The sequence below is a fragment of the Merops nubicus genome, unplaced genomic scaffold (genome assembly GCF_000691845.1).
Source record: "Merops nubicus isolate BGI_N331 unplaced genomic scaffold, ASM69184v1 scaffold10704, whole genome shotgun sequence".
NCBI lineage: Eukaryota > Metazoa > Chordata > Aves > Coraciiformes > Meropidae > Merops > Merops nubicus.
Window position 1 is genome coordinate 569 of NW_008603609.1, and position 27849 is coordinate 28417.

The following is a 27849-nucleotide window of genomic DNA, read 5'->3' on the forward strand; positions in this document are numbered from 1 at the left end:
TTTTTTTTTTTTTCTATATAGAAAAATAATTCTATTCCAAAAGACCTCTGCTGATCTTACAGCCACAAAATCAAATTTTATCCTACATCTCACAAAAAGACAGAACTGAAAAGTCTCCAAATCATTCTGTGACCTGACCTATGAAAGCTATAGGATGCATATGTAACGTTGCTTTTCATGTACCAGAATGCACTTTGATCCATGAGCTTTAAGCTGTCTTGGTAGAACTGAAGCAGGACTGTGTTGTGAAATTTGTGCCTGTGACACATTACTCCATACAGTAGCACGAACATCCTGCTCTACAGCCCATGCAGCGTTGCTTAAAGATAGCAGGAGTGCATTATGGCATTAACTAGGGACTACTAGTTTCACTCTTATGAACTTCCAGTGAACTAAGTGGGATCACTCACTGGGGTAATGTAAGCAGAATTCATTCTCAAATTAATGTTTTCAACAGATCTGTATGTAGACTTCACAGAAGACTATCGTAACATTTTTTCAATGAACATCCATCACTGACTTTACGTATTTCACTTCTGGATTTTCTGCTTAATTTTAAATTTTTCTGTTTAGTATTTTAACATTTTTAGTCTACCCAAAAAGTAAACAAAGGAAGAGGTGAAGGTGTTCCACAGACACAATTGCTTCAGGCAACTGTCAAACGTAAAATTCAGTGGAAAGCTTCAGCATGTCTCTAGTTTAACTCAGTTGAGGAATGCTGCAAAAACAGGTGTTGTCTGACACAAGCAATAATTACCTTTCACCTTGATGGATGTTAGTTTAATCTGTTTTTTACATGGTAGCTAGGTCTCAGCTGGGTTAATGCCAGAAAGCAGATGAGATGTTTTGCGTATTTTGTGTATGACAATAACTCAGACAGATTTTACTCTCTTTTTTATTTATTATATGGAACAGTCTTAATAGGCTCAGTGGTTTATCCATTAAATTTTAACTCTAGATTCATTTTATATTACAGTATCAATGTATTTTGAATGAGGTCACAATTAAACTGTTGGCTTTTGGGTACCTTACTGGAAGAAAAGAGACTAATGAACAGAATGTGCTTCTAAAATATGCATGGTTATCCATGCAATGTTCACAAAGCAAAATGGCTTTAAAGTACAAGGTTACTTGTAAAAACCAAAACAACTAGTTGTCAGTCCCTTGCATATATTTTAAACCAGAGGAAAAAAATCCTTTCGGTTCTATCTTTAACCCCAGTCTTTATTGCTTTCTAGTATCCAGTGATTACATTACATCCTTCATCATATTAAACCATTCCAAACTAGACTATACCCTTCTTATACCCCTGGGCAGATTTTCTAGACCTGTGGGCATGGGAATGGTCTAGAAACCATGCTAACATTGAACTTGGCACAATTTCAGGGATTCTTTTTGAATAAACAGTGTTTTAACAGTTTCTTCAAAGTGTTAGGCAATAAATGCAGCAAGTTAAACAAAGAGCACGCAAGGCCTCCTGTTTTGGCAATGTTTTCTACAGAGCTTAAATTAATAGATGTGTGGCACACCACCTCTGATGTAAGATTCTTGGTGGTATTTCTTGCTTGCACACGTGCATGATGTTATATGTTGGAAAGATTTCATGCCAGCACTCATACTGGTCAAAGCTGGCTGGTGGCTAACACTGAAATGTATACAAGTACATGCTAATTTCCACCAGATTATGTTGTCCAATCAAGTGTCCTCAGTTTCTTAGGAGCTCCTGATGGATAGATTTTCTGAATGCCTTTGTGAATGTGTTACTTGGTTAAAATACCTGAACGGAAAGAGGCCAACATTCAGTGGTGCTGCACTGCTTCTCTAATTTACATTCCACCTCCTAACTAGCTCTCACATGGCACACAATTTCAGCATGACAGTAGCCTTGTGCACTGGAAATGGTAGGTTAATATTAGCAGCATCTGTTGCCACTGAACATACACCCTACTTCTCTCACTGTACAGAACAACCAATGCTTTTAAGTCCACTTCTTGTAATACAGACTGCTTTTGTTGCATGTGAAGGCTGTGAAGCTTATTTAGCTGGCATTAAGAATTTACTACTTTCCCAGTCCTTTCTTTTAAGGAGATCTGTGCTGAAAGTTCTAAAAACTTTGCTGTATATATGCTTCCCTCCATAGTCTGCATGCCCTAAGATTCTCACTCATTTCACCTTCTTAAGGCAATTGCCATTACTCTGGCATTATGTATTAGGCTAAAACAATATGTAAAGCACTATTCCAAAGGGCAGCACAGGCAGAAGACATTTCTGCCTGAAAACCTGTGTTGAAAGCAGTTTGTGTTCTTCAGAACTTAGAGATAAACAAGGAAAAATTTTCTCAAAATCATATTTGTGAAAGACACTGTTAAAAAGGATTTCTTAGACCACATGAAAGCAAAGTACCAAAGAGTTCTCTTTATAACAAATTACCAATAAATTTGAATGCTCTAGGCTGGTGGTACATTTTGTAACTGCAGTTTGCCTTGCAGAAAACAAAAAGTAATACAGATGAGAAGATCACAAAAGTGCAAAATATTACAAGAAAGACCTATGCAGTAAGGCAGAAGCCTAACCATTCATCATAGAACAGGAAACCAGAAAAATAACAGAGCAACCTTCAAAGCTGAGGAAGTTTATTTCAGTTGTGTACCTTTATGCAAAAAATATGGAAGTGTTATTATTTAAAAATCCTGTTCCATGTATGTTTTATTCCTTATTATTAAAACGTGTGAAATACTTTTTCTCTAATATACTCACACTTCTCCAGTAGGAAATGATGCCAGGGTTATGTTTACATTTCTAAAGAACAAAAAAAAGAGACAAAATAAACCAAAAGTCCCTGCATTTGAGGACAGCATTTTATGTATTGGATATACAAACATAGTTTCAGAGTTGTACATCCATTTTTTCATCTTTCAGGTTCCCCATTTCAATGTGACCCTCAAACCACAAACCTTGCACAGAATACAATGCTTGGCACATGATTTTACACTCTACAGAAAAGAAACGAAAGATGAAAAGAGCTGACCATATGTGCTTAGGCATTTAATAAAAATACTTATGAATATCTTTCAATTAAAAGTGAAGAGTAAGTCTTATAACAGGTGCCTAGGAATTTCTGTGAAAGACATTCATATGAAAGATTGGCCAGCTTTCAATATGAAATCTGGTTCTATTTTGTCAATGTTTTTAAGATGGCATTATGATTTATTTAGCAGCAGCTGGAGATATCATTACTAACACATGTGCCCCTCCCAGGGTAAGTGTCGGAAACACTCAGCAGGCACCTCAGATACAATATTAATGTTTTTAGATGTTGCTACAATAGACAGAGAAAGTCCATAGAGGTAAAGCAAGAGAAATAAAAACCCTGCACCTGTGTAGACAGAAAATACAACAAAGCAGGACTCAAATTTGTATACCAATTTATAAGCATTTTTCATCCAAAGCCTCAGGAATTTCAGAATGTGTAGAATCCTATGTCTTTAAAGAGTTTTCATTTCAAACATTGAGATAGAAATCATACATAAGCACAGTAACCATACTAAACCTCCAGTAGTGAGGACATGAGTAGAGGAGTTGAAAAATCTGTGTTGAAGTATGCCATTCACCAGAAGACTGAGGCAGTTATAAACTGAAGCATGCTGAACTATATTTGAAATAGGAAATAATAAAAATTTGAAATAATAACAACACTTACTTTCCTCGTTAATAAAAATGCAAAGAAAATGCATTAGGACTGCCGTACTGAGGTATTACATTCATTGTGACCGCACACAGAACAGACTAATTTTAAAATGCATCTCAGATGGTGCTGTTTAGGAAGCTTCTTAGTAGTTTGGAAGCAAAAATTGCAAAAGAATGATCAAGCTCTGTATAGTCATGGCACAGAAGCACAGTCATACTCATGAATTAATCTCTCTCTTCCAGGTACATATGGCAAACATGGAGGAGCTGCAAAATTCTCAAAAGCCTATAAAAATATTTACCTTTAGTTACCAAAAATATTATTCAAATCCTGGAAAAATACCATCTCTTGTGCCAGAATGACAAGAATAAAAGAGTTAACAGAATCAGTGAATTCTGGTTAAATGTTTTGAATAATAAGGAACAACTCAAGAAGACAAGTACCACTCAGATTTACTTTAGGGGGCTCACAGAATATGTATGGTAGAAATACATAGTCATTAAAGTTGATAAAGAGTAGAGGAAAAGATGAAAGTGAACAGGTAAGCTTTCATATATAGACAAGCACAAGGACCTAGAACATACTGTCAAGCTGAAGCTACTCTGCACATTGTTTAAAGGAAAATTCAATAAATCTTTTATTCAAAATTAGCAAAATCAGAATTGGGAAAATAAAAAAAGGAGAGAGAAAACATTATTTCTAATTTATTCGAAACAACAGGAGGACTGTCAAAAATAAACATTTGTGAAAAAGCCAACAGTCGAATTGCAGAAAGAAAATTTTCTTTCCCTCTCTTTCCCACTTTCTCAATAAGGCCAAAAGAAATTGGAAGGCTGGATATTTCTGCAAGGAAATAGGTCTAAGAAACACCTTCCCAGTGAAGTAGCAATACCAGAAGAGGCAATGTAGCCAATCCTGATTGCTAATGCATGTTTGGATGCATGTGCCTTGGGGAAAGTTTGCTATTATCTCTGGTCATATCTTAACAACTTCACTGTTGAACAGCAGCTGCTGAGCAAGTAGACTCAAAACTGAAGAGGCAACTACTGCTAAACTTTGAGAATTTCCAGATAAGGAGTTTTCTCCTCCACCACACCTAGACTGCTATACTGTTAAGAGTACTTTAGGCTTATATGGAATAATGAAGGTCTAAAGAAATTGTGAGACTGATCAGCTCAAACTTTTTTTTTGGGGGGGGAAGTTGACCATGAGTTTTCTTCTCTTTCTCTTGGACTTACTAATTAGCAACAATCTTTCTCCATTTCTCTTCTGAATGAAATGTTCAATGTTGGAAATGGGTGCAAAGCAGATTTTTCTGCGATGCTGCTCAGAAGATCACACTCAACACACCACTTTCTGTAGTCTTTAATAAGCATTATGTCACTACCATGGCTAAAATGAGGAGAGTATAGAACAGTTGAAGATGAACCTTAATCTGCTTAGATTTGGCAGGCTTCAAAGTATATAACATACCTTTTCTTTTTTTTTTTCCTATTCTACCGTCCCAAAGCCATGTACTGGAATATGTAAAAAAATAATTGGAAGCCATTTTGACAGCAAGCAGGTGTTATCTTCAGTTTTGTGAAGCAATTGGATCTACAACCTTGGAATAGTACCTGTGTTTTAGGCAGCCTCTCCTTTCCTGTGTAGTCAATCTGCAATTCATATTTTAGTTAGATTTTTGATGTGATGTAGCTGATGAGGGCTACAACCTTTTGTTTCCCATCGTTGAAAGGTATGTATGGTAGTGAAGAAAACATCTCTTAATGACATAAACTCGTTTCATCATGGTTTCAAAACAGCAATCTTTAAAATACAGCTGGAATATAATTATTTCTAGCACTTGTTCCTTATTACAGATCTCATTATAGATTATAGATCACTCTAAGCTGAATAATATATCATGCAGGCATGAAATATACAAATATTTTTTTATTTTTAACAAATATATTTCAATATTTCATATTTCTTCTGCCTAAACCACATTTTTAGCAGAAACAAATACTTCATTTCTATAATAACAATATTTATCTAGTTAACATCACTGGCATTTTGTTACTAAACAAAGTATAAAATATAAAGGGAGAATTATATTTCACTTAAATGCAAAGCCCCAAGTGGACATATGCATGATTAAGAGATAATATGAAAGGATGCTTAATATTTTTTTTCTAGCCCACCTAACACATGTTAATGACCATCAAGAGTTTTTACCCTTTCTTGCTAAATGAAAGGCAAGACTTTCCATTGTCTTTTAAAAAAATTGGCCTTATCTATTGTTCCTTATGCATTTGACTTGAAACACAAATGCATACACAGACAGTAGAACAAAACATGTAGTCTGTGTTTGTGCTGCATGAATTTACGAACTAGTCAGAAAGTATTTAGCTAGCAATGATTTGTATTTTATTGAAAGAACAATATATGCAAAATCAAATTACATACCTACTAAAGATATGAAATATGTACATAATAGAGACAAAAATTGTTCCAGCTGTATACCTGTTGTAAGGAATAATTTGGCATCTATTTTTAATTTCTGATTTTGACTACAAAATGTTAATTAAAAAAAATAATAGAATGTGGTAGTTTAATAGCAGGGCTATAAAAACAGGTATAGTTCATTTTTTCATGTTTTGCACATATCCTTGCTGTCGCTGACAGCTCCACTAACTTTTAATTCACTCTATTGTATTCACCCCATTCTCAAACAAGTTTATATAGCTTCACTTATTGTGTTATTACTGAACACAAGATATATATATATGCATACACATAAGAGTTCGAATTACTCTAAATTTATGCCTGTGATTTAATTTCTTGTAGCTATCACAGATCCAATTGCTTTACATCTTTAAATGCCTTACAGGAGCTCATACTGAACTTCTAGGAATTGCTGTAAAACTAACAAATTTTGTTATTAAATGCTTACATTCTAAAACATGGTAATGTCTGGTTTTGGATGATGACTTATATGAGGCACATTCAGCAACATCTAAGAGGAAAAGATCAATTTTCCATTGTCAAATACCAAAGAAGAAAACTGTGGCTTTGGTCACTCTGAGAACAGATTACGTAGTTAATCCATTAAAGGATTATGGAAAACTATTCCTGCATCACAGGAATATAAATATTAAAGATCATTAGTAAACAATATGCTGCTGTACAAATATTTATTTCCTCAAGAAAATCAGGTGTTTAGCAGTGCTCTGACAGAATTAGCATACTGCATGATTTCTTCTCCCTTCTTTTTAGAGAGAATATCCAGATTAAACAAAACACCCCCAAAACCCCTCAGTTGCATTTTTTAATTCTTTACATTCAGATTGGCTATGTTATTAATTGTACTGCCTTCTGGAGTCTGTGAAGCTGGGTATGGCAGGTATAAAACCTACTGATTGCTGTTTCATAAGCTTGCTTTCAAATGTCTCTGAGTTTTAGAAGAAAGGTTTTTTAAGAAGAACCACTCATTCAGCTCCATACTGAAGGCGTAAGACTAATATTTGGGAAACCTCTAATTCAAAGACCTGTTATCTTTGCTTGACCTTATTTCCTGTCATTGGCAAGAAGCGAGTTGCTTCTATTCACTCTAATAGCCATATAGTATAACCCTTGCTGTGAACAACTGCTATTTATGCGTCCCTTTGTAGAATGCTCCAATCTTGGGAAGTCATATGTCTGCCTCAGAAGGGTCATTTACAAACAGCCTCTTGTTTGACCTAAGGGATACATCACATTGCCTTGCCCTGTACTTTTTACCTTGTATACTGTACTTCCTTCCTCTCATGTTTAACACAGCACAGGTGGTTCTGTGTTTTGAAACCAGGTGTCTAAGTCTGAAGTCATCTGCAGAAATGTTTATCTGCGTATAATTTTTAGCTGGATTTCAGAAGTTATAAAAATGCAGTTACCTTTTCTTCAAGAAGGAAAAAAATCTATTTTTCATGGTTTCTTTCCATTTTGTAAAGAAAATATTTTGGTGCCTTACCAGATGTATTTGTCATCTAACCACATATGAGTCCAAACCATATGCTCCCTTTACCAGAAAGTTATTAATGATAAGTCAATGATTAAAAAATATATAGGAACAAACAAGTACTAGGAGTAGGTATCTGAAGAATTATAAACCTTTTGCACTACTAGAAGAATAGCTAATATGCAAATTACAGAAAATAATTTGCAAGAGAGTCTAGATGTGAAAACCTTTTTCAGCCTCTCTACTTTTCAATTCTATTTTTTTTCCAATTATATACTGATAGCTTTGTATAGATAATTATATCTACTTGAGATTCTCCATAGCAGAAAAAGAGAAAATTCCTCTTTTTCTTTTTCAATTCTGTTGTGCTTCAAAAAGATCTAGATCCCAGAAGAAAATAAAATCATGAAATCATACAGAAATGAAGGCATTAGTGTATACATGAAAGCATTAGTGTAAATATATATATATAAACTCTATGTAAGTAGAACATTAATATTTCTTGATGCATGTCTTTCTATTAAGATAGATCAACTATGCTAGGTACCTATGACAAAGATTTAATCAGCCAATAAGCAAATGCGATATTTTGCACAGCTTGTCACAAGAATTTTTTCATCAGCTTTGACAGAATTTAATCATTTTGATTCTGACCGGAGAAGCAAACACTCACCCAGAGAAAAAAAAAAAACAAAAAAAAACAAAAAAACAAACAGCAAGTCAGACAAGCATTTTTAAAAAAATATCCTGCTACTGCATTCTGTACACTCTGTTATGGGGGGAGTTAGCTATTGAATATTGCACTGGTGTACCACAAAGCTGCATCTGTTATCAATACCACAGTCCACATTTGAAATGCAGACATCTTCCATTTTTCCTGACAAGAATCGTTTTGTAGGAAACTGTACAGAAGTAACATATGAAGCTCAACAGTACCACTGAAAATTCATAGTAAATATATCAGTGGCTGAGTCATTTTATGATGGTTTGTTTTGAGAAAATAACAAAATTTCTAAGCACCCAAAAAAAGCCTGCAGCAGACCACTTGATGCTATGCTTCATAAGTGGTTGTTACTTAAGGTAGAAAAGATAGGAATTGAGAGAGTTGTGAGGCTTATGAGAATTTTGCTAGGAGGGAGGTGCTGAAAGGAGGACTGTTTACTCAGAGGTTGTTAGAGGAGAAATTAATACTGTAATTTCTGTACTGTGACCACCTCATTTCATAAGATGACAAAAAGCCAGAGGATGGTGGTGTCCAAATGAGAATGATCAGAACGGCACACAAGAAAAACAGATGCTCTTGAAGACTACAGTAACAAAAGTAGGATGAAAAGTAATCTGTAAAATAGAAGTATATATTCAGCAACTAATAATGAGAATTTAAATTAGACTAAGGGTTTCATTGGGTAGAAAACACAGAAGAAAAAATGATCAGGAGGTACTACCTGATCATGGAAAGACTGAGTTGCCAACATGATACAACCATGAAAAGAAAAAGCAATCCTGGAATATATGATGTGAGGCATTTCCAGTGGAAATAGTCAAATGTTCATAACAGTGGAGAAGGCATTGCTTGAGCCTCATCTGGAATACTGCTCACATTAGCCCACATTTTAAATTAGTCTTTGTGCAGAAATGAATGACCAAAGAGAAGACTTGGTGCACTGACAGGAGAAGGGGATGAAAAGGCTTGTGTGGTGCAATAGAGTGAAACCTGCTAGGATGGTTCTCCACAAATAAAAGAGAAAAACCAAATACTCAAAACAGGGGAGAAAAATAAAAACTCATTAAATTTTAAAACCAAATTAGTGCAAGAATAAATAGATATAATCTAGTTTTCAGTAATTTTTTTTTTCTGGATTTTGAAGACAGTTTCAACTATTAGAGAAGTGACATTCAAGAAGAGCTTTTCATTAAGAACAGTTGAAGCAAAACCCATATATATTTTTAAGACCATGTTTGATACAGTTTGAGAATGTTTTTTTTTTACCAGACTGTCAAAGAAGGTCTCTTCAAATCCAGTGCTATGATAACATATGTTGTTTATGATAAAAAAAAAAAACAACAAACTAGTTCTCATATAAAAATTACCACATTGTTGCCAAAATAAAGTTATCTGTAAAATAACAGCTCTCTATATATAGGTATAGGCATATTAATATGGTTTCTCTCAAAATCAAAATCTAGAAAAAACAGTTCTTTCCCCACTTCCTCACACCACTCTGACCAGCAGATAGTAAACTTGGCAAGAGCCACTTCACCAAGCAATAGTAATGGTAGGAATGTATTATACAAAATATTGACCTGGTTATTTTTAAAATTTCAGTATATCATTATTTCCAAACGAAAACATACCCTGGGATGTGGTGAAGTGTAGGAAGATCTTTTACAGTCCGTGTGAATATTTTAATTTCTAGTTTTGTGGCACATGATGGTATTATGCTAAGGAGCTATTAGTCAGTAGTGTATGATTTACTGCCCAGTTCTGTTCTAACTTGGACTTATCACAGCTGCTTTTCAGACAAAGTGATTCTTTTACATTAAATGTTCATTTGAGTAAGGAATGCAAAATGGACCCCCATTTACTATTGAAATAACATGAACAAACCAAATAGAGTATGAGAGAACAAGGAGTTTATATTTTGCATTAATTCAGTCCATAACACAGCTGTTTTCCAGATTTAATCCTCATATTCCAGATTCTCCTACTACTTGATAAATCATTCAGAAAGGTCCAGGTATATTAATCTCTTTTATTCAATTTCTCTTTCCAGGTAGGGATAATAAAGTGGACAACGTTCACATTCAGGCACAAAAGTATTCATAGACCATTAGGAAATCTGAGCCCTTCTGCAGTAAGCCAATGCTGCTGCTTCTTGCCTCACTCTTGTCAGTTTTAAACTACTATTCCCAGGACCACAGTGAGCAAATAGGCTTCCCAATGTATCTACTGTTGTCATAGGAAACAATTGAACCAAGTCAGAGAGGTTAAGACCCGATCCTTTGGAATTAGGATCCCTAGGAGTTCAGCTTTCATCCGCTGAAGTATTCTCCTCTCAAAAATCAAACTCACTCGTCATTAGAAAGGCTGGGTGTTTATTATACAGTGCTGAGGCTGTAGATAACAATGTAAAAATCAGATAGACTTAAACCAGATCAACTCCACACTCACCACCATCTCACCACCATGGTAGCCAAAATGACAACATTAAACTTCATCTGCAGCCTAATCAAGCTTTCTTTGAAAGTTGTACAACTTCACAGAAGGTGTAGCCAAGCCCCTCGCCTTCAGACAAGCACCCCAACTCCCTTGCTAGAATCCTGATTCCTGGCCAGACCAGCAGCCACTTACAATATTGCTCTGGCACACTTGTTCCAGACAAAGTCAAATTTCTCCCACAGAGCTGAACACTCCACTGTGCTGCTGGAGGCTCTGTGATTAGAAACATTTTCCCAGTAAGGAGGAAAAGCATGTCACCCAAGCCAAGGTATGACTTATGTCCCCTAAGTCTTGGATGGCAACTTCATTAGTAGGCAGTCAGATGAAAAGAAGACACCATTGCTATTTTCCATCTTTCAGATGACGTCCTGAGTGTATCTAGTAGGAAAAAAAATGAATCCAGGGCCCTCAAGACCTGCAGATTTTTGAACACAAAATTGGATGGAAAATACACTTTCAGACTCCTAGTCTGTGCTTCAGATTCCTAGGTGCTATGACAAAATGTTAAATAGTAACAAATTAAACAAGGATAGGTTCTTTATAGGCCTTCTGGGTAAAGACTGGTTTGCTAGAGAAGTCCTGCATGAAATGTTGGCTAGAAACATCCGAGCTTTTCAAATTCAAGTGTTTTGCTATCAACACAAACAATGTCCTCTACCTTATTATACCTTTCTTTGGTATGTAACATCACATGGTCCCAGTGTCAGACGATGCCATCCTGACATCGTATCATTTATCAATTGACTTGATTTGACAGCTCTAGCAATTTCTGAGAATATGTAACAGGAATTGTTTGGTTTTGTTGTTCTGAAAAAGTTTGGTATAATACAGCAAAAAGGTAAAAATAATGCAGCAGCCTACAAATACTGACAAGAGCCCAGCCAGGATTCACTTCTGAATATCCACCTAAAATTACAACCCATTAGAAATCAAATTTTTCTTCCATATTTTTCTGTATACCAGCATACAAGTTTGATCTTTTTTGATAATTCAGCCAGTACCTGGATAAATCAGAATCTAAAGTTCTTAATAATTCTGGTTTTACACCTTTTTTTTTAATATAGGCAGTTGGGTAGGGTACCATGACTTTCAGTTGTATCACATTAGGTGGTGTGATCACAGTAGCTGTTATTGTCTTCACCTGAATGTTACCTATTCCTGAAGAATTCAGAAATGAAACAACTAGATGCCAGTTTTTCTCTGTAGAACCAGGCAAGTTTTTGGTCTCATTATGATCTCCAGAAGCTGCTCCTGAAAGTACACAGGATGTGAAAGCCCTCCAGAAATTATTTTCCCCGCTTTTGAAACTACCATAGTTAGCTCATTAGCTTCAACTTGTTTTGCAAAGGCCTTCTCAATGGTGGAGACACTGTACAAGGACAGGCTAATGTGCAGAAGCTCTTCAGAAGGAAGGTAAAATATCTGTGTTCCTCAGCCTGCAATTCTCACACAGACAATGTGTTTGGATGAATGACCATAGCTTCTTGTAGAACCTGTCAGCCTGTGAATTGGAAGCTGTACACTTTTCAGTAACTTGGAAAATAACCATCCTCACTGTAAGGGAAAGGGTCTGGTGACCAAAAATGCTTCCTATGAATTTAATGCTGTTATCAGGATGCTGAGTGGATACTATTAGTCATATAAAACTAGAAGGGGTGTTTTCTATCTAATATTCCCCCCCAAGAAAAAAACAACCAAACACTGAAACAACAACAAACCCTGTCATAAATGAAAATTAATCCTTAAGCAACCTCTCACACATCTACAGGTGCAAATAGAACATGATATTTGTCAACATGAAATCGTTCTATCAAGTGCTCAGTCACCGATAATCCTGAACATATCAGTCAATGTCACAAACACATATCAACCAGAATGTTCATATGGAAAAAAATATATGCCACAAATTGTCCATGACATCCCGATATTTTTCCTTACCTCATTTGCACTTTCAATTGAAAACAATTAGCCAGCTAAACTATTATTAATAGCATTGGCCAAATGCTCTGTATATTACTGATTGCACAGAAGCTGTGAGAAAACATTCAGCTTTCTTTATGAAAAACCTCACCCACTGATCAATTTTTGCTACCATAAAAAGCTTCTGTACTGAAATCACCAGCTGAAGTCAGATCCTCTGCCTCCACAACTAGCAGGCAGAGCAGAGCCTCCCTCCACAGGGTGGAAAGAGGGGGTATGTAATACTTCTTACACAGTTCCCCTTATCACTAGATGATTGTGTAAGCTTAGGCACCTTCTCTTCAATGTATCCCATTTATTACTCTTCTCACAATGTAATGGACAGCTGATATGGCTACCATAATTTTACATTCAAATTAAAATAAAATGTGTGTAAACAGGGTTCCATTTTGTTCTTTCCTTACCTTTTTTGTGAAGATATATGTAAAAGACAGAAACAAAAGTTTCACCTTCCTCAAAACAAGTTAATGACTCCATTTCTCGGCTTGATGAGATGAAGGACTACATGAATCCAAGATGAGTGCTAGTGTCATTGCTCAATGGACTCCTGGAAGGTGCTCAAAATGATGAGTACATCAGGAGAAGCTACACAGAACAGAACAGATTAAATTCTATCACAGCAAATGAACAGCTCTGGACTCAAGTGACTAGCGTGAAAGAACTTACTGGTGCAGGTTTGCCTACAACAGCATTTTAGGCACTGTTTTGGCCTGTATGCACCAGTGCAACAGACAATTTTTTCTTCCTAGTGGCAGGACATTCTGATAACAACTTTGAACAGAGAAGGGGTAATGGTCAGGGACATTTCAACAATGTTTAAGATATCATTTTAGTCACATTACTGCCTTGTACACCAGTTATAATAATGCCCACCAGCCAGTTACGTCTTCATAGCTCTTATGCTTTGAAAAGGAGGAAAACACTTTCTGCAGGGGCAGAGAGAGATGAGGAGAGATACCAAAGGTGGCAAGTAAGGAATCAGCAGTCCCAGGAAGGGAACTCAAGCCCCAGCTGAGCAGTCTGGGACCTACTCATAATATGTGGAGACTACTTTTCCCCGTGGTAAAGAGTGGTGAAAAAGGTGCACACATTTGCCAATAGATAGTGCTGTACTCCATGTCAAACTGGTGCTATAATTGGCATCCAGCAGCCTATGCATAAGACCACATGGTTAGAAGAAATAGCTAAATTATTTGACTTGTAAACCCAGTTTGAAATGCTAACTGCAGAGTATTTGTCTGAGTGATAAACTCTTTAAGGAGAAACCTTTGATCTCCAGTCAAGTAAAGACCCTTAAAAATCCCGAAGTCTGGAGTAGCCAGCCCTAAAGACCTTTGTTTGCAGCCATCACTGGAAGAGGGGGAGGGAAAAAGCATTTTGCACAGTGATTGCCCAGAAGTTTGGCTTGGCTTGTAAAGCTGGAAGGTGAAAGGCCGTGCAGCTTCCTTCCCTCCCTCCCCCCCCCCGAACAAAAAAAAAAAAAAAAAAAAAAAATCCAGCTTTATGGTATAAGGCAGTCCTTAACTTTAAACTAATGACTTGTGCTTAGCAAAGAAGATTGCAGTCTGGAAAAAAAAGAAGTTTATAGACATTGTATTTTCTTGTTCATGAAAAAAACATTTTTAAGATCATATTTGAAGTGGCCCATGGTGCCCCTTAAGTACAGCATGTTGCAATACATTTTTGGTTTCTAGCACAGAAATGGGAGAGTTCAATCTGCAAGCTAGTTCTGGTAGAAAAACTTACTCATTTTATCACCAAGTTCAGATCAACAAGGCCAAAGCTCACACATGTGCTAACGGTCATTCTTCAGCATCACTCAAGCTAAAAGTAGCAGAGTGTTGGGCTGCTGCTACAGTCCCTTCAGCAGAGTAAGAGGACAGCTGAACCATATGTGAAACCTCTTCTGCCACCACACAAGCAACCTCTAGAGGAGACAGGCAGGGTTACTAACCTTTTCTGCCTCCTGAGTTGATTCATGGATAATATTCTTAATTTCCAAAATACCTTGTGACAGAAGGAGCTGAACTCTAAAAAAAAAAAAAAACCTACCAGAAATTTGTAAGGCTCGAGTGTCACTCCTGCATCCTTCTGTGTCTTTTCACCACCACTACGCCCTGGACAAAAGTTTGCAGCTGGCTAGCAATGTCTGTGAATGGCAGATCTTTTACTGATAGCTTCAGTCTCTGCTGAGCTCCCAAATGGGATGGTGTTGCTTGATGGGGTCACCTGTTTACTTAAAACAGGACTGGGATCAAAAGTTCATTTTCATAGACCATTACAGGACAATGATATATTAACAGCTTCGGCCACTGCTGAATGGGGCTGGATGTGACTCGCAGCTGAATGGCACCATATGCCAGCCACTCTGTTTCTTACAAGATTTATTTCAGGTACCTTTGCTATATCTCTGAGGGAATATGGAAACAGGCATCTTCCATACCAACGCAGATGTACCTGCAGGCAATCTCTGACACATTATCTTCCCCTTAGAGGTCACTAGTGATTCATTACAGCATATTTGCAGACAAGCCACCAGCCACTTGGATTTGTTTCAATGAATCAGTAACACTCAATTTCTGACCAGCAAAATCTTACTCATCTTCCACTTCTTCAGTCACAGAGAAAACGCTGAGAGGCTTCCTTCTTGTGGAGCATTGAAGTCAGCACTTGTGATCTAGACAGTGTGAGGGAGAGAGAAGAAAATAGAATGAGAAAGGGTGAGAACATAAGGGTTTTCCAAGTTTTCAGACAGCAGAACTGAAAAAGTGAGGAACAATTCACATTGCTTTCAACAGGCAGCCCCTTGGAAAGTGGAAGAAATATTACAATGGATGAATCTTAGTGTAAAATGCTCAGTTATTTAGGCTTTTAAATTATTTGACAGTGTTTTTGCTAATTAACTATAAAAGTTCCAGTCCAATCAAGAGTTAAGGCAAATTTGTACAGAAACACAAAGGAAGGCTTTCTTAATCAAATAGGGATACTCATAGCATCCAACTCATGCAGCTGACCGACACATCTGCTGAAGGCCCAGCATCTGTCCATAAAAAATGTGTTTTTTCCTGGAAAACTGTTTTTTCTCATAGCATGTTTAAACAGTCAAGAAAAGGCAAGTGTCCATGTTACCAAATCCCACAGTCCTCCACACAGCCCCTCAGTGCACAGCTAACTCCAAGAAGACATGGGGCCCTGTCTGCGGCTTCAGCTGTCCATCCTTCCCAGCTCCCCAAACCCCTCTCCACAGCCACAGCCTCAGGTCTTTAACCACACATTGTACGGCCTTTTCTCAACTCGAGGGCATGTTTTGATTACCCCGTCAAACCCATTAGAAAATGCCACGGAAATTTGTAGACCAGTGCCAGACCCTTCTTCAACTGGAGAGACATCAGAAAACTGGGAAGGGACAGGTGGGAAACCCTTGTGCCCTGGGCAGCACCAGCACAGCTTCAGGGCCTTCTGCTATGCTCTGTAGATCACACAAGTGTCTGGTGGCACCCATTAGCTGCTTTCAGCATAACAATGGCTCTTTCTCATCTCTGCCCATCCTCCCTGTCCCAGTTAAATGAGCTATTTCCCAGACAAATAAAGACTGGAGAGACTGCCTTTACTAGGGGTAGGAGACGGGGCAGGCGAATTCACATGGAGTGATGGGAGCCTACTGACAGAGACAGGGCTACCCTGAGCATTGCTGTGTGAGAGGAGGGGAAAGGGAAAGCCTGGTACAGGCAAGAGAGGTGCAGGGAGCATGAGGGGCCATGAAACCACATTTACACTCTGTCCAGGAATCGGCAGGAGGGAAGGGAAAGCCACAGTCCAGGGGCAGATATTAGGGATCAGAGACTCCAAGCAGGACAGGAAAAGAGGAAGCTGACAGGGAGGTGGCCCTGGTGCCTGCACCAGCTCAGCCTACAGGAGCTGCAAAGTGCACAAGTGTTCAGTGAAACAGCAGGCAAAGGGCTAGGTCTCTAGCACTCTCCTCACAGTTTTCTTAGCATACCTATGTCCTCTCCATCCAAAGAGGCTGAGTGGGCAGGAGAGCAGCCACACTGACCTTTCCCAAGCTGGAGGCCTGACCCCACTCCGCCCCTTTTCTGCTTTGGCTGCAAGAACAGTGTGTCCGATCCAGGAGCTTTTTCTGAAAACCTTGTGCTTCCTTCAGCCTTTGGGAAAAACAAGCAAACGAGGAGCAGCAGCCAGGTGGGACACACTATGCTTTAGAGGTGACAGGTCAAACTTCAGTTCCACATTGTATCTCTATTTCTTTTGCTTGTGTAGGTAAGATAAAAAACGTTTTACATATTTATACCTGACTTTATATACCTGGATGTGTGACTATATACACATCAATACACAGGAACCAGAAGTTCAATGCACCACTGTATCATCACAACCCAGAGGGGGCAGAAAGACTTGCAGAAGACAGCAAAAGCATATTTGGGAGTATTTTGATCGTAGACCTCTTCAAATGTAATTCGCTGCTGAAAGGATGAAGCTGATCATCACTGCAGCCTTTCCCGAATACCTCCTTCCCAATCCAGCCACTCCTTAACTCCCTGTTAACAGATACTGATGCTTCTGTATGCAGGACAATCTTGCTTATCCCTGCATCGCTGCTCACCCTTTCCACAGGCTGCAGTAGCAAAGAAGTTGGCCGAGGGCACACTCGGAGGAGGAACACTTGCAGGAGAGAGTTTGCAGCACAGTTTCCTCTTTTTCTCCTACAGGTGCACTCTTTTCAATATACCCTTCTTATCATGGCTGTGACACTTTTCTCCTTCACGTTGATAATACTGGTGCTGAATTTTGATGAGACAAAACCAGGTGCAGCCTGTGGCATTTATTTATTTAGAAGCAAATGTAACATTTTGGTAAGTATTTTGGAGTTTCAGAGAAGAATGCTAACTCAGCTGCTTCTCTCAGTCCAGGAGTTCTTATATTTTTATGTGGTCAATTAAAGGAAATACTTGCCTTGAACTCACAACTGTTTTTTCTTTTAGATATTCCAGACATTTTTGGTCTTACTTTAAAGATAATGTTAGCTCTTTATATAATGCATACAGTAGCCACAGGCACACACACATACAAAAAAAGTTAATTTCTTAACTGTAGCTTTCCTCTTTTTATGTTTGCAATTTCAATTAACTGTTCTAAATAACTGACAACATGGAATATAAAACATTCCTGCAACAATGTAGGTCTAACAGCAATTACGTTGATTTACTCTGGACCATGTTAAGTTCAGGGAGTAGGATAAAGAGACAAGAGTTTAAAACTTCTTTCACACTGATGTAATAAATTCTGTACATTGCTTTAAAGTTAGGGCAAAATAGCTGGTAACTGAAAGTAAAAAAAAAACCTTGTTTTGTTTTCCACTGTGATCGAAAACAATAGATTATGGGAAAGTTCTTCAGAAGGTGATCAGAGGAAAAGTTCACCAGCATCTATCATGGACTGTGTCTCTGTGGCCTGCTGGGATAGGAGGGAGGGACATAAAGGTGTCAGCAGTTGAACTGATACGGTAAATCAAAGTAGGGCTAGTAAAGCCCAATGGCAGCCTAGTGTAAATGCCTTCAGACTTCTATTTCTTCTCCGAGGTTGTACTCGGGACACGTCCCCTCTTTGTGACCTTATCTCTGGGGCAGAGGGTTGTGCACTGGTCTCTTCTTTAGTTTACGAGGACTAATCCATTTACAGGTTAATAAAAGGTGAAAAGAACAATCACTAAGGAGCCACCAAAATAAACAAGTAGTACCTTTGAGTGCTTAAGGATTCTGGGTTTTCCTCATCAGCATGTTCAGCCCATCTCCTCTCTCTCCTTCTAAATACTTTGATAATAAGTACATCTGTAAACTGCTGATTGAAAAAAGTACTAACAGCATGCAAAACAGGAGAACAATAAGCTGATTCCATAAAAAGTAGATAGTTCCACTTTGCAGATGTGTAACTTCTCTTTGTAAAATGTGCTCTTCTGTGCTCGTCCACCTGATCGAAATTTGCAATTTTTTTCCAGAAATGTTGACTAACAATTACTGCATTTCAGTAACCAGTGTAGTCACAGTTAGACGAAAGGTTTCCACAGAAATGTCACAAATCTGAGCTGTTTCATTTCGTGCAATTAGCAAAAGGGTCACGACATGCCATTACTTCAAGCCATCTGTTGATAAGATGGATGAACTTTTCCTCTTTAATTGCTAGATTTATAATGCATGTGCTAGCTTGCTGCAGTGCTGTAGGCACATCATTAACATCAATAATGTATATTTAATCTGATGACACCAAAGAGCAAGAGAAGTCAGGACAATAAGGATGACACGGAAGTCAAACTCACCTGTGTGTTTCACAGCCAGGGCTGTGGTGCGGTGAGGCTGTTTGCTTCACTGGTGGTTTCTCTTTTTTCCCCACTCTATCTCCTTCTACTCTTGTCAAAGTTAAGGACAATTCACAGAAGAGGAGGCTATTGCCAAGTCAGAGAACAATTGCCAATTACTCTGTGGTCCCTAGGCTTCTAAGGGAAGATCCAGAGAGAAGTAGGGTGTTTTATGAGTAGGTATATAATGTAGACTTCTAAGTAAGAGGAAAAAAACCAGCCCTATTCACACAGGCTGGCACTACTACAGCAAACAAGACACTACCCAGTCCCCCCCTTTTCCCGTGGAATACAGGCAGGTTGATAATTCAAGGGCGCCTATATATAAAATACAGGCTACTACATAAAGCATAACACAGCCCCTTGCTTCTTCTAGTCAATTAAGTATGCCAGGCAAAAAAAAAACAAGACCTACCATCATTCCACTGCAAATTTGGGTCTAATCCTGGAAAGATGTTTGGTCAGCTGACGGTTTACACAGGAAAGCTGTATATTTCTGAGATAAGGATATATTAAATTAATGTTGACCCTATACATCTAGAGGAGAAGAAAAAAAAATAGCCTAAGTCGATGCTCTTCCCTCAAAATAATGATTTGTGGAAGACACTGTATTTTATTTAAAGAAATATTAACAAAGATGACTTGATGCAATCTTGGTAGGTGTGTGCCTGCAGTCATGTCCTTCAACTATCTTGGCTGTACCTAGACCACTGCTTGGGACCCAGATCTCCATATTGACACTGATCTTTCCAGCTTCCAACCACCTCAGAAAGTTACTGAGCTGCCTCCTATCTGAAAGGGTGTAAAGGGGACTGCCTTTTGGTTACTTTTATCTCTTGAGAGATCCTGTGAGGGGCCCTTAGCTCTGGAATTTATTCCCCTCTTTGCTCAAAAACAGCCTCCAATAATCTTTGCCCTTCTGGGTAAGCTGCAAGACCCAAATCAAAGGATTTGTTTTGGGAGAGACATAGAAAGGTTGGCATTTGTCAGTGCTGCAGGAAAGCTTGTTGTCAATAGCTGATTTAGTCTTTGGTTTATCATTTTCTCATGTCGTGGCAGTTATCCTGTACAGCAACGTAAACTTAACCACAGAGGTTCAGGCTTTGTTAAATGGTCATAAATTCGGGGGGGTGAGGGCAGATGCATTTAAATCAATGAGTGTGTGAATGGTTTTCTGTTAGTGAACAAACTGACTTAGCAAACAAGTCCATCATAAGTCACTTTTGCTAAAGTGATCCTTCTAGCCTTGCAAATCACACAAATTCCGCATGTGTCTCTGGGGCACTAACAACATATACAAGTTAAAGAGTGTTGTTGGGACTGCTGATAAAGTAACAAATAACATTTTACTTAACTGAGCATACCTACTATGTTGTCCTGCCTGTGCCGCAACTGAAAGGTGAGCTGTAAACACCTGTTAAAACAGCAATTTTATGTCCTTCTACCACAGTTCTCTTGTCTGTCACCTTTTAAATATTTTAATCTGAGTTCTTTAAAAGCTGTCTCCACTGCTTTTACTCTTTGGCTGTAAACAGATTTGTTAAATATTTTATTTCTAACCCACCCACGAAGTTACATTCATTTACATAACTTAATGAAGGTTGCATTATTCATTGAACTTCTCATATAACATTTTTCATAAGACATTATTAAACAAGTGAAGCAAGCCAGTCTAGTAATGAGTCTTCTCTAAACTTGCTGCCAGTTATGTTTCCTTTCTCCTAATCTATCACTCTAATGGTTGCAACTAATAAACTCTTCAAATCTTTGCTGCTAATCTGTATATGTTTTGCATTGCATGCTGGATGTATAACTTGACAGAGAATTTACAATACAAACCACCTGGCAAACAAAACTATCTGGATTAACAAATGCTATCCGAACCTACCCATTCTATTTCTTTGCTGTAACAGAGAAGACAACTACATGTAATGTAGTACCTTTAAGCCAGAAATAAAGTACCTAATTTGGGGCTGGAACGTACCATACTGAACAATATGTCCCAAACAAGATTTGTGGCTGCGTTTTATAACTTCAAACATTGCCAGAAGTCAGTAGGTTGAAGACTGGTTTACATGAATGCTCAGCAGAGACACAGCCTTGTATAGGATCTTATAGTCTTGCATGGGATCCTGCTAGACTGTTCTGGGAAAGATGGTACATAATAATTTTAAGGCAAAGAATTTCTGCAATAGGTTGCTTTCACTAGGGCTACTTAATCTGCATTTGAGACTAAATCAAAAGTAGCTAGGTTTTCAGGGAGCCTAAGCAGTGCAGCTCCCTTTGAGACAGGTAGCAATTTTTTATAATTTATACCTCATAAAAAATCAATTTTAATGCTTAAAAAAAAAGATGGATTAGAGGTCAAATTTTATTCACATTATTTTTGCGTGTGTTTTATGCACATTAGGACATTTTTTTTTAATCATCATCCACCCTGAACACCTCTGCCGATATGGGGAATAAACAAAACACAGCACTATTCTGTTCTCAAAGATGACTAGATACAGATTTGTAAAAACAGTTTTTAAAACTTCCTATAGCACTTAGAAAAGCATCAGCTGAACATCAACAATGGACTATTTTACATATTATCAAGTACTTTTCTTGGTATGTCTTCAAAGATTATTCTAAGACACTGAGTCAAATAAAAGAATATCTAAAGATAGTTTAAAATGGGATAGAAAGAAAGACAACTTTTTTGTAAGTCTCTCAACTTTTAAGGTCTAGGAAAAGACTCCTGTAGTAAAGATTTTTAAAAATCAAATAAAATGTCAGAAAAGTAAGTGCAAAACCTTAAGCATACAAGGCTCCAAATTATACTGTCCCTTCAATAGGTACTTTTATGAAGCAAAAGCAAAGTATCCTTTCCCAGCTCAACTGCTGAAAGCAACATGAAAGTAACATGTCCTCGTTTCACTGTGACAAAATAAATGATCAAATTTTTAAATATTTTTTTATTATTATTATTTCAACTGAATCTTCAGCATTCATTTGCACTTTTTTTTTTTTTACTCATACAATAATTACCAAAATAATAATTACCTGTTCTCCCCATATCTGAAAATACTATTACCTTTCAATCAAGAATTGATTTATCAAGTAGCATTAATCAATGTCAATTTACACCAATGCCATTCTTTAATAACATCTTTATTCAAGAATGGCTATAACTGTGTCTTGTTAAGAACCACACATTTCGCATCACGTAGACACTTCAGACATTTTAAGCACCAGAGATGCTGCTGGCTTGTAGGAGCTGTTATTCATATCAGTTTAAGAGAAGTGTGGGTTCCAGTAACTCACCTTACCTTCAGAAAAGAGCCAACATGCTACATACAAATCATGGCTTTTTGCTGTAGGACCAAAGCATAGCACCTGCTGAACTATATGCATTGTTTTTGGAGAGAGATCTAGTTAAAATTTTTCTTTTAAATGACCGGCTAACTAAGAGGAGGAAGATGAAATACCCCAAGAAGGCCCAATTACAAGAGTGGAATGAGCACTCGTCACCAAATCCAGCCTTTTAATGTGTTTCAGCATGTGAGCCTTGGGGCACCAGTCTCTTACCACAACACATGGTGCCACTTGCAAGAGGAAAGCTAGAGCCTGGCTCTAGGAACTACCTGCCAGCAGAAGAGCAGGCTGAAATGCTGCATACTCTTCCTCCCTCCATCTCTGCTGCAGCTCTCCAGCACAAACAACATTCACACAGGAAGCTGGAGTGAGAACCTGGTCTGCCAGATAAGCAATTGGGGTTTTGGCAGATCATTTTTCAGCAAGATCAGTCCTGGATGCAGCATAACATGAGCAATAGGAGCTAGGGATGCAGGATCCAGTCAACCCTTAAACAGCAGCCACAGCTACAACGTGTGTCCACACCAGCCACTGCTGAGCAGGCAAAGCTACAGTCATACCAGAGCTCACCTGAAACTGGTCTGCAGCCAGCATCTAAGCTGTCAAGATACAGCTGCAAAGAGGAGATTAGCAGGGGTTGTAAAACCTGCTCAAGAAGTTGGGCAAATATTTTAGCAATTAACCCACACTGAGCTCCATATTACTGCAGCTACTCTGCTACCATTTCTTGGGATAGCTTATTTAAACCTAGCTCAAAGATGCCTAAATCACACAGCATTGACAGACCATTTAGCTACAGAGATAAATTATACAGGGGCAGTGCCTAACATAGGTTATGTTGTCATGATTTACAACAGCTGAGGATGTGCCCCCAGATGTCCAGACAAAATCAAATTAAGTATATGATTTTTTTTTCTACAAACATAAAAGTCTTGCAAACTTCACTCAAAAATTAAAAATTAAATGCATGTATGACCTTTATACTGTGAAAGAATCTCCATATTGTCCATGCAGCACTTACAAACAAAATATAAACTAAAATAATATGAAGACCATGCAAAAAGTTCCCAAATATGAAAGACTCCAGTTACAAATAAAACATTTAAAGAATATCAACATCCATCTGAATGTGCAGAATATTGTAATGCTAAAGAAATCCTTAATTTTGACCTTAGGATAACATAACGAAAAAGTAACTGTTTTCCAGAAGCAAATGAATAATTAAAGTAGTATATATGGTGCTGTAAGTGTTTGTGAGACGGAATTACATTGGTTTATTTTGTAGATGTTTATAGAGCCAGCCTATGTTGTTTGACTTTTGAAGGAAGACTAATAGGTGTAGTAATGGGGAGGGGGGGGCGGGAAAGAGCACAAAAAACCTTATGGTTAAGCCAAAACAGGGGTCATGCCTAGGGCATTTTATCTGCCCTGCTTACACACCCCCGGGGAACAGCATCTCAAGGGTTGATTCCCTGTTAATCAATTCACATTAGTGACCGCCTTTTAGTTTTCACTTTGTTGAATTCCAGGAAAGAAGTTCTTAAACCAAATGCATGCTCTATCTTTGACCTAGTCAGAGCTCTGGCATCAAAAAAAAAAAAAAACTCTGCAGGTTTTATTTGCTCTACCAGCTGATAAGAGACACCTCATAAGTAAAGATTCATAGCCAGCAGATGCAACACAGAACAAGATCCAGTGGCCTGTTTACACAGTTCAGCAGTAATACAGGAGGAGAGGACATGTATGCAGTTTTTTTCCCCCAACCTATTTTCTCTAGCTACAGAGATTCAGGTTTTATGCTATTATTCTTCCCCCCTTTACTTTCTTATTTACAATGGCTCAAGAAGGTGTGCTTGTTATGAGGACCTGTAATGTTTGCCATCACTCCATACTCTGTTTTCAGTGACAGTGCAGGTTTTTGCACTGCTCTTGCCACTTACAGCTAAAACTTAAAATAATTTGCTGTCCATAAGTGAAAACCACGTTGGGGGTGGGAGATAGGGAAAAGTTATAAGCATAGAAATAGCAAATAGCTCGCTCACAAAAGCAGATCTGACTTTACATCTAAAACCTTTAAACCCATTGGTCTAAAGAAAGTAGCTTACACTACTCTAGCATACATGCAGATCATCATACAGAAAATCATAAAAAATAAACTTTATTATCAAACTTAAAATTCACATATTAAACATAAGATCTAGACACACATAATACTGAAAACATTCTCAAACAACAACCATTTTAGGTAATTCGGATGAGTAGCTAGTTACCATTATTTCAAATGCCTTTAAGAATATTTCTTAATACATACACCATCATGAAATGTCTTCAAATGCTTAGTTGGCCAGCTTTCAAATAGGATTTTTAAATAGGGGAAAACTTATTTCTATAGAAATAACATTATCTAATTATGAATCAGAGACCCATAATTGTAGTGCTTGGGGAAAAAATATCATAGCCTTCTGAAATATTTAGAAGACATAAATAACTATTGTACATTTACAAGTTTAAATATTTAAAGGCCCTTTTTACTATAAAAAGTTACTATGTACGTATTAGATGCTATATAGAAATCCAGCCGGAGGCAAACGTTGAGATCTCAGATTTGGCCGCTGAAACCTATGAATTTGGTAGGCAGATTGTCCACAGGGTACACTATAGGCCCTGTTTTCATTGTAGGAGGTCCGTTCAGCAGCTGCCAGTCACAGCTCCGAGCCAACTCCACTGTAAATATTTTTAGAAGCACTTTTGCAAACTCTTTGCCCACGCAGCTCCTCAAGCCCCCGCCAAAAGGAATGAAACTGAACCTAGAGGAATCCTCTGGAGATGGAGACATGAAGCGATCGGGGTTAAATTCATCCTTGTTGGTAAAGAGATCTGCCACATCATGCGTATCACAGATACTGTAAATAACATTCCAACCTTTAGGGATCTGATAACCCTATCAAAAGAAGAGAAAGAAGACATGAAGCACCTTGCTGTGTTAAATAAGGTGAAGCGTCAGCACAGGGCACAACCAGGGCACCCCACTTCCGCTCCTGGCTTCCTGCAGGTCACTCTAAGGCAGATAGGCAACACGAATGCACTAGGACTTTGCAGCTGCTCTAAGGAGTTGAGCCCAAGCTTACATTTAGTTCAAGGGTCTTGAGCGCGATTCGAAATCCTCCGGGAACAGGCGGGCTCAGCCTGAGGGTCTCTTTGATGACACAGCCCGTGTACTTCAGCTGCTCCAAGACCTCCATGTCCAGCTGCTTCTCTTGGTTGGGACTGCACAGTAACCCCTAGAAAGGAAGATATTGCCATGACATTTATAGAGCAGGCAGACAGGGCTCCTGGCACTGCAAAACAGGCACCGCTCAGCAAATGGTGTTTTCCTGCCACCCCCTAAGAGTAAAGCAGCACCTGGATCAACAGGAGCTCTGTCTGGATCACCTCTTCTTATCTCTTGGAGAGACACATACCTTTGCCTGCAGCTCTTTCCTCACTTTCTGCAGGACATCGTGGTGGAGCCCTAGGAAGGCAATCAGCGATGTGGCAGCACTAGCAGTGGTTTCATGGCCCCCAAACAGCAGCTCTGTGGCAGATTCCTTTAGCTCCTTAGACAGAAGACAGACAGGAATAAAACAGACCTTGAGCACAGTAACTCCACCAAGCTCACTCCACCACCACAACACTGTGCACTGCTCCCAGACAGGAGCAGACACCCAGGGGCCAGGGCAGGGGTGGTGCTTATGCTCCCTGTGGACATGGCTCCCTGTCCAACAGCCTGGCTGCAGCCTCTGCACCCCAGCACAATACACAAGCCGTTTTATTTCATGGGGAGAAGCAGCACCTCCTGCTTTGTCCTTTTGGCTCCAAAAGGTAAGTGTGCTGCTGACAGAGAGGTTGGGGGAGAGGGATGGATCTGGCCTTAAGGAACCTCACCTGCATGTTGAGCTGCTCCCCGTTGCCCTGGGTGTGCTCCATCAGCAACTGCAGCGCATCCTTGTAGCCACCCTCAGGCTCCTTGCGGGCCATCTTGGCACGGATGTTCTCCTCAATCTTGGCGTGGATGATATTGCGTGCCCGCAAGCCCTAACCAAGCAGCAGGGAGAGAGCAACGTGGGACTTAGATGGTACTGCCATGCCTCCTGTCCATTCCCTGCTGTCCCAGCTGCAGGAGCACCCCTCTCCTCCCAGCCCACCGGGAGCCTTACCCGGTAGAGCCCGCTGAAAGGCACATCGATGGGGAGGGAGAAAAGATTGCGGATCATCTCCTCAAAGGCTTCCACCAACTGCTGCTCGCCGTCGGGGCTGGCCTGGCGGGGCTGGAAGCCCAGCAGGATCCTCATGGCAATGCGAAACATGAGGCGCTTCACCTCGGGGTACACCAGCAGGCAGGGCCCGGCGGCTCCCAGCCACCTCGCCAGGCAGGCGCTCACCTCCTCCTGGATGACGGGCACGTAGTGCTGCAGGGCGTCTCGAGAGAAGGCCCGCATGATCACCTGCCCCGGGGGACGAGGAGGAGGAAAGGAGGAAGAGGACATAACCTCAGCTGGCGAAACATGAGGCGCTTCACCTCGGGGTACACCAGCAGGCAGGGCCCGGCGGCTCCCAGCCACCTCGCCAGGCAGGCGCTCACCTCCTCCTGGATGACGGGCACGTAGTGCTGCAGGGCGTCTCGAGAGAAGGCCCGCATGATCACCTGCCCCGGGGGACGAGGAGGAGGAAAGGAGGAAGAGGACATAACCTCAGCTGCTAAGGCGGGCCACTGCACGGAGACGAGCCGGTGCTCGCCCAGCAGGATGTGCCGCACGTTTTCGGCGCCCATCACCCGCACGGTGGGCCGCCCGAAGAGGTGAGTCTTGTAGATGAAGCCGTATTTCCTCCGCTTCATCTGCAGGAATTTCCGTCTCTGGACAGGGGATGAGAAAGGGGAAATAGTGAAGAAAAACTAAAAGAAAGGAGGAAAGCAGCTACTTTTCCCACCTGGGCAAGGGAGCCCGACGAAGCTGCTGCTCATCCCCCTCCCCTGCAGACAGAGGAGGAGTCGGGGCGCTTCTCTGCTCCCCGCGGCATACCTGCAGTACCATCTGCAGCGTCTCCCCAAAGAAAGGGAGACCCATAGTGCCCGGGGGCAGCGGGAGCGGGCAGCTGGGGTCGCGACCGCTCACGCAGTACAGGTCCCAGAGCTTGACGGCGGCCAGAAACAGCAGCAACGGCAGCAGGAAGGTGCACAGGGCGCTGGCGATCAGGGCGGAGAAGCCCATGGCTGGGGA

General features: G+C 39.6%; 1 protein-coding gene across 1 annotated transcript; it reads right to left on the reverse strand.

The window, feature by feature from the left end:
* Window positions 1–24733: 24733 nt before the first annotated feature.
* Window positions 24734–27840, reverse strand: LOC103771429 (cytochrome P450 26A1). Its single transcript, XM_008938726.1, has 7 exons — window positions 27652–27840; window positions 27321–27485; window positions 26788–27120; window positions 26516–26665; window positions 26053–26187; window positions 25720–25872; window positions 24734–25532 (listed from the first exon to the last, which is right to left on the reverse strand). The coding sequence occupies exons 1-7, from the start codon at window positions 27838–27840 to the stop codon at window positions 25191–25193; spliced, it is 1467 nt and encodes a 488-aa protein (XP_008936974.1). The 3' UTR covers window positions 24734–25190.
* Window positions 27841–27849: the final 9 nt, after the last annotated feature.

What these genes read in the sequence shown, in the direction of transcription:
- LOC103771429 (XM_008938726.1), bottom strand. Translation starts at nt 27,840, where the DNA reads ATGGGCTTCTCCGCCCTGATCGCCAGCGCCCTGTGCACCTTCCTGCTG. An exon ending in CGCTGCAGATGGTACTGCAG is followed by an intron (nt 27,486 to 27,651) that starts GTATGCCGCGGG and finishes TCCCCTGTCCAG; the next exon opens with AGACGGAAATTCCTGCAGAT. An exon ending in GGGAGCAGCTCAACATGCAG is followed by an intron (nt 26,188 to 26,515) that starts GTGAGGTTCCTT and finishes CTTCTGTCTAAG; the next exon opens with GAGCTAAAGGAATCTGCCAC.